At 45.6% G+C, this 12,512-nt stretch overlaps 1 protein-coding gene and 1 pseudogene across 5 annotated transcripts in view; one reads left to right on the top strand and one right to left on the bottom strand.

Moving 5' to 3' along the window:
* Positions 1-12,512, bottom strand: part of PCBD2 (pterin-4 alpha-carbinolamine dehydratase 2) — an 83,379-nt gene that overhangs the window by 36,750 nt on the left and 34,117 nt on the right. Inside the window, exon 3 of one of the 5 annotated variants that reach the window (XM_066343122.1) lies at positions 2,812-2,883. The exons of the other annotated variants lie outside the window; for them this stretch is intronic. Within the exon in view, the coding sequence (XP_066199219.1) occupies positions 2,812-2,883 (72 nt within the window). The remainder of the gene's footprint in view (positions 1-2,811; positions 2,884-12,512) is intronic. 5 annotated transcript variants of the gene reach the window in all.
* On the top strand, positions 6,819-7,259 carry LOC136376023 (small ribosomal subunit protein uS8-like; annotated as a pseudogene).

Here is a 12,512-nt window from a genome sequence, read left to right as displayed (position 1 = left end):
CTGAGACGTTGAGAAGATTCACATGAAAAGACTAAATTTGTCACAAATGGGTTGGTTTCCGATCTTAATGTAGCCAAGTTGCTTTACTCTGACCTCCATTGAACAAATCAACTTAATGGGCACTAGGAGTGCTATAAAACTTAACAATGGAGTGATTTTTAACTTTTAAAATATAGTTATGAAGCAAAATGTTGGATAGCTTCGACAATACTGGAAATCAAATTAAATCTAGATGTTTTTTAACAGTCTTGACAGATATAATCCTAGTTACCATGTAAATTTATGGTAAGCTGCTGTGATATTAGCCACAGGTGCTACTTTTAATATATGAGCCGCATCTGGCTGGGAATAGAATTTCTCAGAGGACTGAAAATGACCTCACTAACAGACAATGGAAGGGAAAAAAACAAGACCACTATGGCTTATAAAGAATTGAAGATGTGGTCCACAAGTAAATATTTCACATAAAATTCATTTTAACTCTGCAGTTATAGATTAAAGGATATTATGCTTTCAATATTTAAGAGGCGTAGATATATTTCAACCAAATATCCAAAAGATTAAGAATATAAGACAGTTATGAATACCCTGGCTACATATATAATACTAGTTTGCTGACTTTTGATCAAGGTCAGGAAAAATGATGCACTAAGACTTGAAAAGAAAATTCTTTCATGGTTCCCAAGCACACAACATGATTAGACACCACCAAGCATACCAAACCAAGATGTATCCATTACCGATCTCTAAGCAGCAGCAACTCTCCAGCGCCTGGTCAACATCACTGGTTATGTTTCTAAAGGTCTGTGGAGTCATTCATCATGCCCAAGAAAACATCCTCTTGGGGTGAATTTTTTTTAAATCACTACAAGTAATTACCATTCTGAGTTTGAGAACCAGCAATATCACCCGGAGACAAATACGAAGGGGAGTTTCTCTTACCTATCCAATTCATAAATAAAAAGACAAATACGTATAAAACACAGAAGTGTTTCCTTTTAAGAAACCCTTCCAGAATGTTTGTAAGCCATCATTTACTGGAGAACTGGCAAGTGTGGAAATGTGATAGAGGATTTACAAAGATTTAATTTCCTATGAAATTAACTTCCCGAATTAAACCAGCCTTCTTTATCTGAAAGAAAATCTTTAAAAGAGAAACATTTCTATGAAAATATTCCCTACACCACTGCACTAAACTGTGAGAATGGTAACTACAGAGCCCACGAACAAAGCAGTTTCCTTCAGATCTTCTCAAGTAACTGGAAGGGCTTGATGTTTTTAGCTTCAACAGATCAATCAGTTCAATCTAGGCAATGATTTCTATTTACATTGTTTTTAAACAAGTAACATGATCGATGGTTGATTTCAATGAGCATGGAGATCCTGAGTGTCTTTTTTTTTTTTAAGATTTTATTTATTCATTTTTAGAGAGTGAGGAGAGAAAAAGAGAGAGAAAAAAAAGGGGGCAGGAGCAGGAAGCATAAACTCCCATATGTGCCTTGACCAGGTAAGTCCGGGGCTTCGAACCGGTACCCTCAGCATTCCAGGTGGACGTTTTATCCACTGCACCACCACAAGTTAGGCCGAGATCCTGCATGTCTTTAGCAAGAAGCACCTGGTATGACTCCCCTGTGATCAACCAACAGCATTTCCATGAAGCATTTAGAAAAGGCAGGCTCATAAAGCCTCATCTATGAAGATGGTTAGTTACTGTAGAAAGGTATTGACTAAATTAAATATGGCCTTTCCATTCAATGGAATACTATATATATCCCCCTATTAAAAATCATGAAGTAAAATATTTTACTGACAGGGAAAAATGTTCACCATACATTAAGTGAAAAAGCAACTGAGGCAAAAACATCTACAATATGACCCCAAATATATATTATATATATATACATACATAGGATCTACATATTATATATTATATACATATATACATACATAGGATCCACAAAACACATTAATACATCCTGCTTTTTAAGTGAGCAGAAGAATTACAGGTACTGTATATTTTTCTTCTTTGTACATTTCTGTGTTTTCCGTATTATAAAACATATTATGCAATCAGGAAAAAAAACAAAAACCGTTGTATTTATTAACAAGCTAAACATACCATATAAATGTAACATGGTGATATCATTCCTGTAAGATTGAGAGGCCTGGCTGAACTCTGTGGTGTATGACTAATCCATAAACGTTAAACTCTTCTATTTAAAGCCTGCAGCTTTAAACAAATAGGAAGATGGAGAAGACTCATTCTCAAGCTTACATAACAGAAGCCTACTTTAAGACACTCAGAATTACAATGGCCCTCTCTTCCTCACCTCTTCATCCGCAGTGGCATGGTCAATAGCTCAGAAAGCTAGGATCACTCAATACAGGACAAGTTTATCTTCTCTCTGCACAGTTCTGATTTGCAGAGTCAAGTTTTCAGCTGCTCTCTGCAGACCTATCTGCAAGTGACTTTTCACTCCAGATGGAAGTTGAACTCCAATCTATAACCAACTTAGGACAAATAACTGATCCAACTATTATAAACAAATGCTTTCAAGGCAGGGCATGGGGAAGGAACCATGTAGCAATTTATAAGTTGAATTCCTATCAGGAGCTGGCTATACTTTTCTTCAAAATATGCAAAGAACACAGACCCCTTTAAGACTTCCAAAATAAACGTTTTTTTCCCTAAATAGAACAACAAAACAGACAGAGTTTTGAACACAGAGTAGTTCATTCAAAGGTTTAGGGCATTCCAAAACAACTGCACTCCATGTCCTGAAATACCCCACAGCCCTTCAAAATATGTACCTGGGCGAGAGAAGAGCCGTGGCCTTCGGACAGGAAGCCTGGCTTGGGAAGGACAGCCACTGCCTGCTGCCTCTGTAAGTTTAAGCAGGTTCCTTAACTTCCCTCACTTTCCACCATTAGCAAAATGAGGTTCCTAACTACTCCTAACTTTACAAGGCTTCTGTTATTTCATAGGTCACCAAACAAAGAGTTACTAATGCCTCATAGAACTCACTCATTAGTTCAAAAAAGACTTTGCAGCCTGACCAGGCAGTGGGTCAGTGGATAGAGCACTGATCTGGGATGCTGAGGACCCAGGTTTGAAACCCCGAGGTCGCTGGCTTGAAGCCTATGGTCACTGGCTTGAGCAAGGCGTCACTGGCTCAGCTGAAGCGCCCCAGTCAAGGCACAAATGAGAAAGCACTCAATGAACAACTAAGGTACCACAATGAAGAACTGATACTTCTCATCTCTCCCTGTCTGTCCCTCTCTCTCTCTCTCTCTCACTGAAAACAACAACAAAAAAAAACTGTTTGGGCTGCATTTCAGGTAAATAACGCAACAATAAGAGTTAGCTGTATACAGAATGACCTTAAAGCAACATTTTTACATCAAAATTTCTAAAAATAATTTTAAAAAATGTTTCCAATAATCAGCCTGGCGTGCAGGAGTCCCGGGATCGATTCCCAACCAGGGCACACAGGACAAGCGCCCATCTGCTTCTCCACCCCTCCCCCTCTCCTTCCTCTCTGTCTCTCTCTTCCCCTCCCGCAGCCAAGGCTCCATTGGAGCAAAGTTTGCCCGGGCGCTGAGGATGGCTCTATGGCCTCTGCCTCAGGCGCTAGAGTGGCTCTGGTTGCAGCAGAGCGATGCCCCAGATGGGCAGAGCATCGCCCCCTGGTGGGTATGCTGGGTGGATCCCGGTTGGGCGCATGCCGGAGTCTGTCTGACTGCCTCCCCGTTTCCAACTTCAGAAAAATACAAAAAATACCAAAAAAAAATGTTTCCAATAAATTATTAAGTTTTTCTATCTAGAATGCACCAAGTTGTGATTAGAAGAAGAAAAATAAAAGGCAGCCAAAAGTTCTGGGCCAACCAAAACCTCTTCCTTTCCTCACAGAAAAGGAAAGGTAGAAAAACAAGGACCTGAGAGGAAAAGAACTGCCTTGTAACAGACGAGTGCCCAGCTGAGCAGGCTGTATGTAGCTCTCTCCCTCTGCCACCCTTTGTGGAGTCTCGGAAGAGCCTGCCATGGGCCTGCAGGACACCAAGATTCACAAAGGACTGGCTGTAGGGAGCTGAAGCTGTGGAGCCAAAATAATCAGTGCCAACCTCAGGCTCTTGGTACTGGAGGCACTTTACCAGAAATGCCACAGGGGCTCATTTCTCTGAGGCTTTGGAACTGCCTGCAGAACAACCAGCGCTGCTCTCCCGGGAAGTGCACAACTGCCCCCCGGATCGCCCGTGCACACAGCAGCTCAGCAGCCAAGCAAGCTGCTCACCATCAGAAGCCACCTGAGTCTGGGAGTAAGGAAACATGGAACAAGGGGATTTAGGCAGTAACCTGTAGGAAATAAGATGAAAAACACTATGTTTCCCCCAACCGGGGCTAAGGACACTACCCAGGATCACCTACAGTGAACACAATCAAGGGACCTCAGGTACTAAAAATACACGTAGGTAACACTGGGCTGAGAACTTAGGAGATGTACTCAAGCACAACCCAAGTAAGTCTCTGCCCTCATGGCGCTTATATCTTTGCTGGAGAGAAATATAGGTGAGTAGTTATATTCCTCTATGATCAAAGGTGCACTTAGTCACATCCTAATTCTGCCACTGGTTCTCTGTCAATTTAGGCAAACCACTTCACCGCTGCCTCATCCCATCTAGCTCTAATGTTCACAGGCTCATTATCAAAACAAGGCTGAAAGAACTCTGTAAACAAGATAATCCACAGGCTGCATTCTAAATGGAAAGAACAGACAACAGACTGCTGTCTGTGGCTATAAGGATCCACAGAAGGCATGTGAGCTCCACTTCCTCTTCAGGCTGGCCTGCACCCCACCCACCCAAACCATCCTCACTAAGGTCATTGGTGACCTCCATGCTGCTTAGTCCACTGACCATCTTTTGGTACTCATCTTATCTGAAATCTCAGCAGAACTGATTCGTCCCTTCTTTTTAAAACACCGTCTGTCTTCTTTTGAATACTTTGATACAACACAGGCCGGATTTTCTTCCTATTTCACTAACAAGTGTTTCTCAGTCTTCTGCCGGTAACTCCTTTTCTATACAACCCCTAAATGGACTGAGTTCTGAGCCCTCCTCTCTTCTCGTACTACAAATTTATGCCCGAGTGATCTCAGATATTATCTTGGCATTTTTCCATATGCACCTATGACTCCCCGATTATCTATAACCCAGGTCTCTATCATGAGTTCCTAATTCAGACATAAAACTACCTTCTTGAAGTTCACATTTAGATGCCTCACACCAAATCACACTTAGCAACATCCAGACCAGAAATCTTGATCCCTCACGCCAATCCTGTTCCTCTCCCACAATTCCTCAGTTCAGTAAATGTCACCTCCGACCACCCCGTTCCTCCAGGTCCTAAATCTGAAAGTCATTCTTAACAAACCCCTGTTCTTCTTCCTCACAACCCATCACCATCCTTTCCTAGAGAAACTTGGATTTTCTCCTACTATTCGCATTTTCTATGGGTTCCACTGGTTCCTGCTCATTTAAACCCCAGAATACAGCTCCAACCTATACACCTCTTTGCTTCCCCTCTGTCACTGCCCCAGCCTACAATCTCCTAGCAATGACATCCACCTAGATCCACATGCGGCTCTTTGGCCCCTTGAGTGTGGCTCAAAAGCCAGCTTAGGAGTACCCTAATTAAGTTAATAACAATGTATCTACCTATATAGTTTAAGTTTAAAAAATTTGGCTCTCAAAAGAAATTTTGCCGACCACTGAAAGCAACAGGCTCACTATTCTCTCCATGTGATTTTGCCCCTCCTCCTCCATCTGTCCTCTGAGTCCTCTGCTTGGTCTTTTAAAAAAAATGCATCAGGCCCTGGCCAGTTGGCTCAGTGGTAGAGCATTGGACCAGCATGTGGATATTTTGAGTTTGATTCTGGATCAGGACACACAGGAGAAGCCACCATCTGCTTCTCCACCTCTCTCCCTCCCCTTTCTCTCTCTCTCTTTTTCTCTCTCTCCCCCTCTCTCATTCTGCAGCCATGGCTATATTGGTTCAAGCACATTGGCCCAGGAGCTGAGGATGGGTTCTTGGATCCTCTACCTCAGGTGCTAAAAATAGCTCAGTTGCAAGCATGGCCCCAGATGGGCAGAGCATCAGCCCCTGATGGGGGCTGCAGGGTGGATCCCAGACAAGGCACAAGTGAGAGTCTGTCTCTCTATCTCCTCTCCTCTCACTTGGAAAAGGAGAAAAAAAAAACAAAGAAAATGCATCAGCCTGACCGGTGGTGGTACAGTGAATAGAGCATCAACCTGCGGGAGACCCCAAGGTCACCGGCTTGAGTGCAGGCTCATCCAGCTTGAGGACCAGCAGGCCAGCTTAAGCTGAGGGCAACACTTTAGTGCAGGATCATCAACATGATCCCAAGGTCGCTGGCTTGAGCCGAAGGTCACTGGCTTAAGCAAGGGGTCACTGGCTTGGCTTGAGCCCCCTGGTCAAGGCATATATGAGAAGCAATCAATGAACAACTAAAGTGATGCAACTACAAGTTGATGCTTCTCCTCTCTCTCAAAAATAAAAGGAGGGCAGGGGCAGGGAGAGGAGGGGAGGGGAGGGGAGGGGAGGGGAGGGGAGGGGAGGGGAGGGGAGGGAAGGGGAGGGGAGGGGAGGGGAGGGGAGGGGAGGGGAGGGGAGGGGAGGGGAGGGGAGGAACGGAAATGCATCAGCCCTTCATCCACCTCCTTCCCCTACGCAGTCTTTCTTTGGAGGGATTGTTCCTTTGGAAGTCTGACAACAGCCTGCCTGCTTCCCGTATTACTGCATGCTTGCCCTCTCCACCCCCCATCCTCTTTCCTCTCTTTCCTCCATCTTTCTGTGCCACCACAATGGTGCACTGAATGTCCTAGCTGATGCTCTCAACAGCATCAACAATGCTGAAAGGAGAGGCAGATGCCAGGTTTTTATTAGACCATGCTCCAAAGTCACCGTATGGTGTCTAACCAGGATGATGAACACTAGTTATATGGGCAAATTTGAAATCACCAACGATGACAGAGCTGGGAAATTTGTTGTGAACCTCACAGACAAGTTAAACAACTGTGTAGTGATCGGCCCCCGATTTGATGTGCAACTCAAAGATCTAGAAAAAATGTAGAATAACCTGCTCCCACCCATTGTACTGACAACGTCAGCTGGCATCATGGACCAGGAAGAAGCAAGGCAAAAACACACAGGACAGAAAAGCCTAGGATTCTTTTCCTAGGATGTAATATGTACATATGTGCAAATAAAATGTCTCAACGGGCAAAAAGAAAAACTATGCATCAGCTTATTGCTTCCTTAGAGACGCCTACTCTGACCGCTGTCCTCAAACTGAATTAGCTCTTCCCATCACTCCCCCTCACGACACTCCTGTTGGAGGGCACTATGCACGGGCAAACTGTAGGGATTGCCAGGGGTCCAATCCCGACTGCCCATCTTACTAGTGGTGAGGTCTTAGGCAAGTCACTAAATCTAAAACTCAATTTCCTCATCTGTAAAGTAAGTGGAATATTATTTACTTCACAGGATTTTGTGAAGATTAAATGAATATACACGTGTAAAGTCCTTACAATACTCCTGGCCCATAAGTGTTCTTTAAACATTGGCTATTAGGGTTTTCCTTCATGGCACTCGTCACACTTCGCACTTACACACTCAGTTTTCTTCGCGCTCTCCCTCCCCGACTGTACATGCGCTCCAGGAGAACGGGAACACGGCCTGCTCTGCTCACCATGCAGCCCCAGTGGCCAGCACAGTGCCGAGCCTGCAGTCAGGATGTGGTAACTGTTTAATAGAGTTGAATGCATAAGAAGCCAGGAAAGCCTGTCTAGCAATGGGTGGAATGTGGAAAGATGGGGTAGAATGGGTGGCATGGAGCAGAGGAAGCTGAAGAGCAGGTGGCATGAAGGTAGACAAGAACTACCCTGAGAGGCTGGAGTCTTGGCTGCAGTTGCAACCTGGTCACTCATGGTTTGTGCTCCCCTTGTCTGAGCCTCAGTTTCCCCACTTCCTCGGTGAGGGGAAAGATCAGGTGACCTCTCAGGTATCCTACAGTTCTAATCTGTCAGAGTAAAGAGGCTTCTTTTTTTGTTGTTGTTTTATTTTTTTTTGTATTTTTCCGAAGCTGGAAATGGGGAGGCAGTCAGACAGACTCCCGCATGCGCCCCACTGGGATCCACCCGGCACGCCCACCAGGGGGCGATGCTCTGCCCATCCGGGGCGTCGCTCTGTCGCGACCAGAGCCACTCTAGCGCCTGGGGCAGAGGCCAAGGAGCCATCCCCAGCGCCCGGGCCATCTTTTGCTCCAATGGAGCCCTGGCTGCGGGAGGGGAAGAGAGAGACAGAGAGGAAGGAGAGGGGAAGGGGTGGAGAAGCAGATGGGCACTTCTCCTGTGTGCCCTGGCCGGGAATCGAACCTGGGACTTCTGCATGCCAGGCTGACGCTCTACCACTGAGCTAACCGGCCAGGGCCTAAAGAGGCTTCTTGTTGAGAAGAGATGGGAAGTAGGATTAGGGCCAGATTGTGGGCAGCTTTGAAAACCTCTGAGAAGATGACATCTTATAATATATTAAAATAAGAAAGAACTGGGATTTTCTGGGCAGAGACCAACTTGGTCACCACAAAGCAGCTTGCAGGCCACTGGAGGCAAACAGGACCTAAAGGTGAAAGCTGTCCAGAAGCTGCTACAGCAACTTTAGGGAGAGGGGAGGTGCACCCAGATCAGACGCACAGTCATGGTGAGACTAACCCAGGTTTTGGTGAGTGAGACCGAGATAAGTCTTCGGTTTCAGGTCTGGATGCTTGAGAGGATGGTGGTACTGCTGAGAGAAATAAGTCGGAGGAAAGACAGAAAGACAAGAGTTGGCTTTCAGATCTCTAAAGCTGAAGCAATACTAACCCCAGGGAGAGCACAAAACCCTCGCTGCCAGTCTTCATCCTAGTCACTGGACCAGTCTGAGGGCCCTCACTTCCAACACATCCCAAATCTGACGTGCCCTCTTCCTCCTTGCCACCTGCTGATCTCTCCCTTAGTGCCATTCCTCAAAAGAAACTTTTCAGACCTTTGAAGACAAACTCAAAACTCCCTTTTCTCCAACAGCCATCCTGGAGTACACTCCCTCAGCTTACTGCTACAGCACAACTTAGCGCCTGGTTAACACGACAATTCTAAAAATTAACTCGAAGCCCTGGCCGGTTGGCTCAGCGGTAGAGCGTCGGCCTGGTGTGCGGGGGACCCGGGTTCGATTCCCGGCCACGGCACATAGGAGAAGCGCCCATTTGCTTCTCCACCCCCCCCTTCCTCTCTGTCTCTCTCTTCCCCTCCCGCAGCCAAGGCTCCATTGGAGCAAAGATGGCCTGGGCGCTGGGGATGGCTCCTTGGCCTCTGCCCCAGGCACTAAAGTGGCTCTGGTCGCGGCAGAGTGACCCCCCCCCCCGGAGGGGCAGAGCATCGCCCCCTGGTGGGCAGAGCGTCGCCCCTGGTGGGTGTGCCGGGTGGATCCCGGTCGGGCGCATGCGGGAGTCTGTCTGACTGTCTCTCCCCGTTTCCAGCTTCAGAAAATTAAAAAAAAAAATTAAAAAAAAAATAAATAAATAAATAAATAAATAAATAAAAATTAACTCTCATACCTTGGCCTGTTGGCTTAGAGGTATGGCATCAGCCTGGCATGTAGAAGTCCTGAGTTTGATTCCCAGTCTGGGCACACAGGATAAGTAACCATTTGCTTCTCCAACCCCCTTCATCTCTCTCTCTCTCCTCTCCCCCTCCTGCAGCCATGGCTTAAATGGAAACAAAGTTGGCCGTGGACACCAAGGACAGCTCCATGGCCTCACCTCAGGCACTAAAATAGCTCAGTTGTCAAGCAATGGAACAGTAGCCCAGATGGGAAGAGCACTGCCTGGCAGGGGCTTGCTAGGTGGATCCTGATCAGAGCACATGCAGGAGTCTGTCTCTGCCTCCCTGACTCTCACTTAATAAAAAAAAAAAAAAAATCAACTCTCCTGTACAATTCAGATGTGCCACCTCCCCAACAAAACTGGGAGCTCTTCTGGGCAGAAAGAGAATCATGTACTTCTTTTGCATCTTCCTCCTTTTCTGCCATGGTCCCAGAGCGGTGCCAGCCCCTCAGTGGTTGTCAGGTCAAAGATCTCACTACCTACTGATCTCTGTGAAGCTAGGGCTCTCAGCGGAGAGACCATGTGGCTCCCAGTCCACCTAACAGTCTGCTTCGGGTGCCGGGTGTGTGTCCACAGCCAGGCTGCAGTGGTGAGGACAGAGCATATGAAGTCAGTTTGATGAGTGATATGAGAGAATGTCACTATTCTGCCTTGCCAGCTGAAAGCCCAGACACAAACAGATCCATTAGGGGTGTCTGCTGTTTTGATAGGATTGATTTTACCTTTTTTTTTTTTTTTTACTTTTTTTTTTTTTGCATTTTTCCGAAGCTGGAAACGGGGAGGCAGTCAGACAGACTCCCGCATGCGCCCGACCAGGATCCACCCGGCATGCCCACCAGGGGACGATGCTCTGCCCCTCTGGGGCATCGCTCTGTTGCATCCAGAGCCATCCTAGCGCCTGAGGCAGAGGCCACAGAGCCATCCTCAGCGCCTGGGCCATCTTTGCTCCAATGGAGCCTCGGTTGCAGGAGGGGAAGAGAGAGACAGAAAGGAAGGAGAGGGGGAGGGGTGGAGAAGCAGATGGGCGTCTCTCCTGTGTGCCCTGGCCGGGAATCAAACCCGGGATTCCTGCACGCCAGGCCGACGCTCTACCACTGAGCCAACCAGCCAGGGCCGATAGGCTTGATTTTAATGATACAAGTAAGTGACCTCTGATTGCTCAACAATGATTCCTGGGTTACTCCTAAACAAGTACAGTTTTGTTTGTTTTAGCTGGTGAATAATCCCTTTCTCAGGGAAGTGTGGTCAAACCCATTGAAGGCAGAAAAGTAATCCAACAAGATATCTCCTAGAAAACAAACAAATACAAAAACAAAAATACCTTTCTGTATCACAGTGGGATCTAAACTTGTTGCTGTAGAAACCAGAGATGAGAGTCTGGCACCTACTACCTGTGACATGACCCAGAGTGACCACAAGCAATCCCATGACCTCAGTCTGGTTCAGTGGCCTTCTGTAAAATTCCGTGAATTAGTTAGAATGGCCCGTGCCAGTCTGGATAAGGGCAATGTGATGGTAAATTATCTGCGAAACAAGGGAGAAGAGGCACTGCTTTGTTTTGTTTAAAAGAGCAGCACACAGAGAGCTCAGAGACAGGAAGATCCTCACCCACCTGCCCACACAGGTGGGCTGAACCCTTCCTGAGGACACAGGGCGACTGGTCACGACCCCACCACAGAAACTAAGTGCCTTCACTGGTGGGACACGCTGACCAGCTGTTAAGGCCCTTCCCTCAGGACCCAACAACTTTCTACGTCCTGGCCTGAATGCAGCGAAACTACTGACAGAAGCTGCTGTGCAGACGGGAACACCACTGACAGCGGCTGTGCTGACGCAGCAGGCCAGCTTTCCACGGCAGAACAGATGCAGACCAGAAAAGAGTAAGACCAAGACCCTTTTAAGTTATTGTTTAAGGTCCCCTTTAAATTACTGCCCGTAATTACTGAGCCAGCAGTCCACTGTTATTAATTCATATTCAACCTATTTAAGCGGTACCAGCAATGCAGGCTAAATATAAATGCCTGAGTAACTTCTTAACTTTTGAGTGTTATTTTCTTGTCAGTTAAATTTAAAGCAACCCATTTGTGACCACATTATACCAAGTTAATCTCATCTAAAGTGCTTCACACACCCTAACAGCTACAGTAAGGTTTTACACTAATGAAGGCAATTTACATTAATGAAATTTATGTCAATGCATTTCATGACAAATTTTTTATTTTATAATGATTATAGTACTTCTATGATTACATCTGTTGATATTCACAGTTTAAACCTGGCAAAGATTTAAACCCACATTTTCCATGCATCACGTACATTATCTGTGAAAAGCAATAAAAAAAGCAATGAATGCATTAATCATACCAATATCATCTGCAAAGCATAAATCTGAAATACCTTGCACGTCAGCTCAAACTGCTTTTTATTTTTTACACACCTGATTTTACACCATCTGTACAAGGGCAAGACAAAGACCATCGAGGAAATTATATTTCTTGGCTGTTTGACTTTTACAAAATACTCAGACTAAGTTCTGTAAACAGAAGATTTACTATCCGACTAAGAAAAAATGATGCAGTTAAAAGTCTATTTTTATTAAAGGATGGTGTAATGACCCTGCATTTTCACACGGCTGTGTGGTGTCGTATTTGCACTTTTGACACCTGTTTTACATTTCCCCTGGTCTATCTATTGAATGTGTTTTTACAAATACACATCAGGTCTAAACTTGTTTTAAAACCTAAACAGCAGAGGCAAGACCCCAAATGATAGCATCCTGGACCCTAGTTTCTCTAC

The sequence above is a fragment of the Saccopteryx leptura genome, chromosome 6 (genome assembly GCF_036850995.1).
Source record: "Saccopteryx leptura isolate mSacLep1 chromosome 6, mSacLep1_pri_phased_curated, whole genome shotgun sequence".
In the NCBI taxonomy this organism is placed as follows: Eukaryota; Metazoa; Chordata; class Mammalia; order Chiroptera; family Emballonuridae; genus Saccopteryx; species Saccopteryx leptura.
Note: the sequence above shows the minus strand (reverse complement) of the source record. Positions and strands in the feature narration are given on the sequence as shown.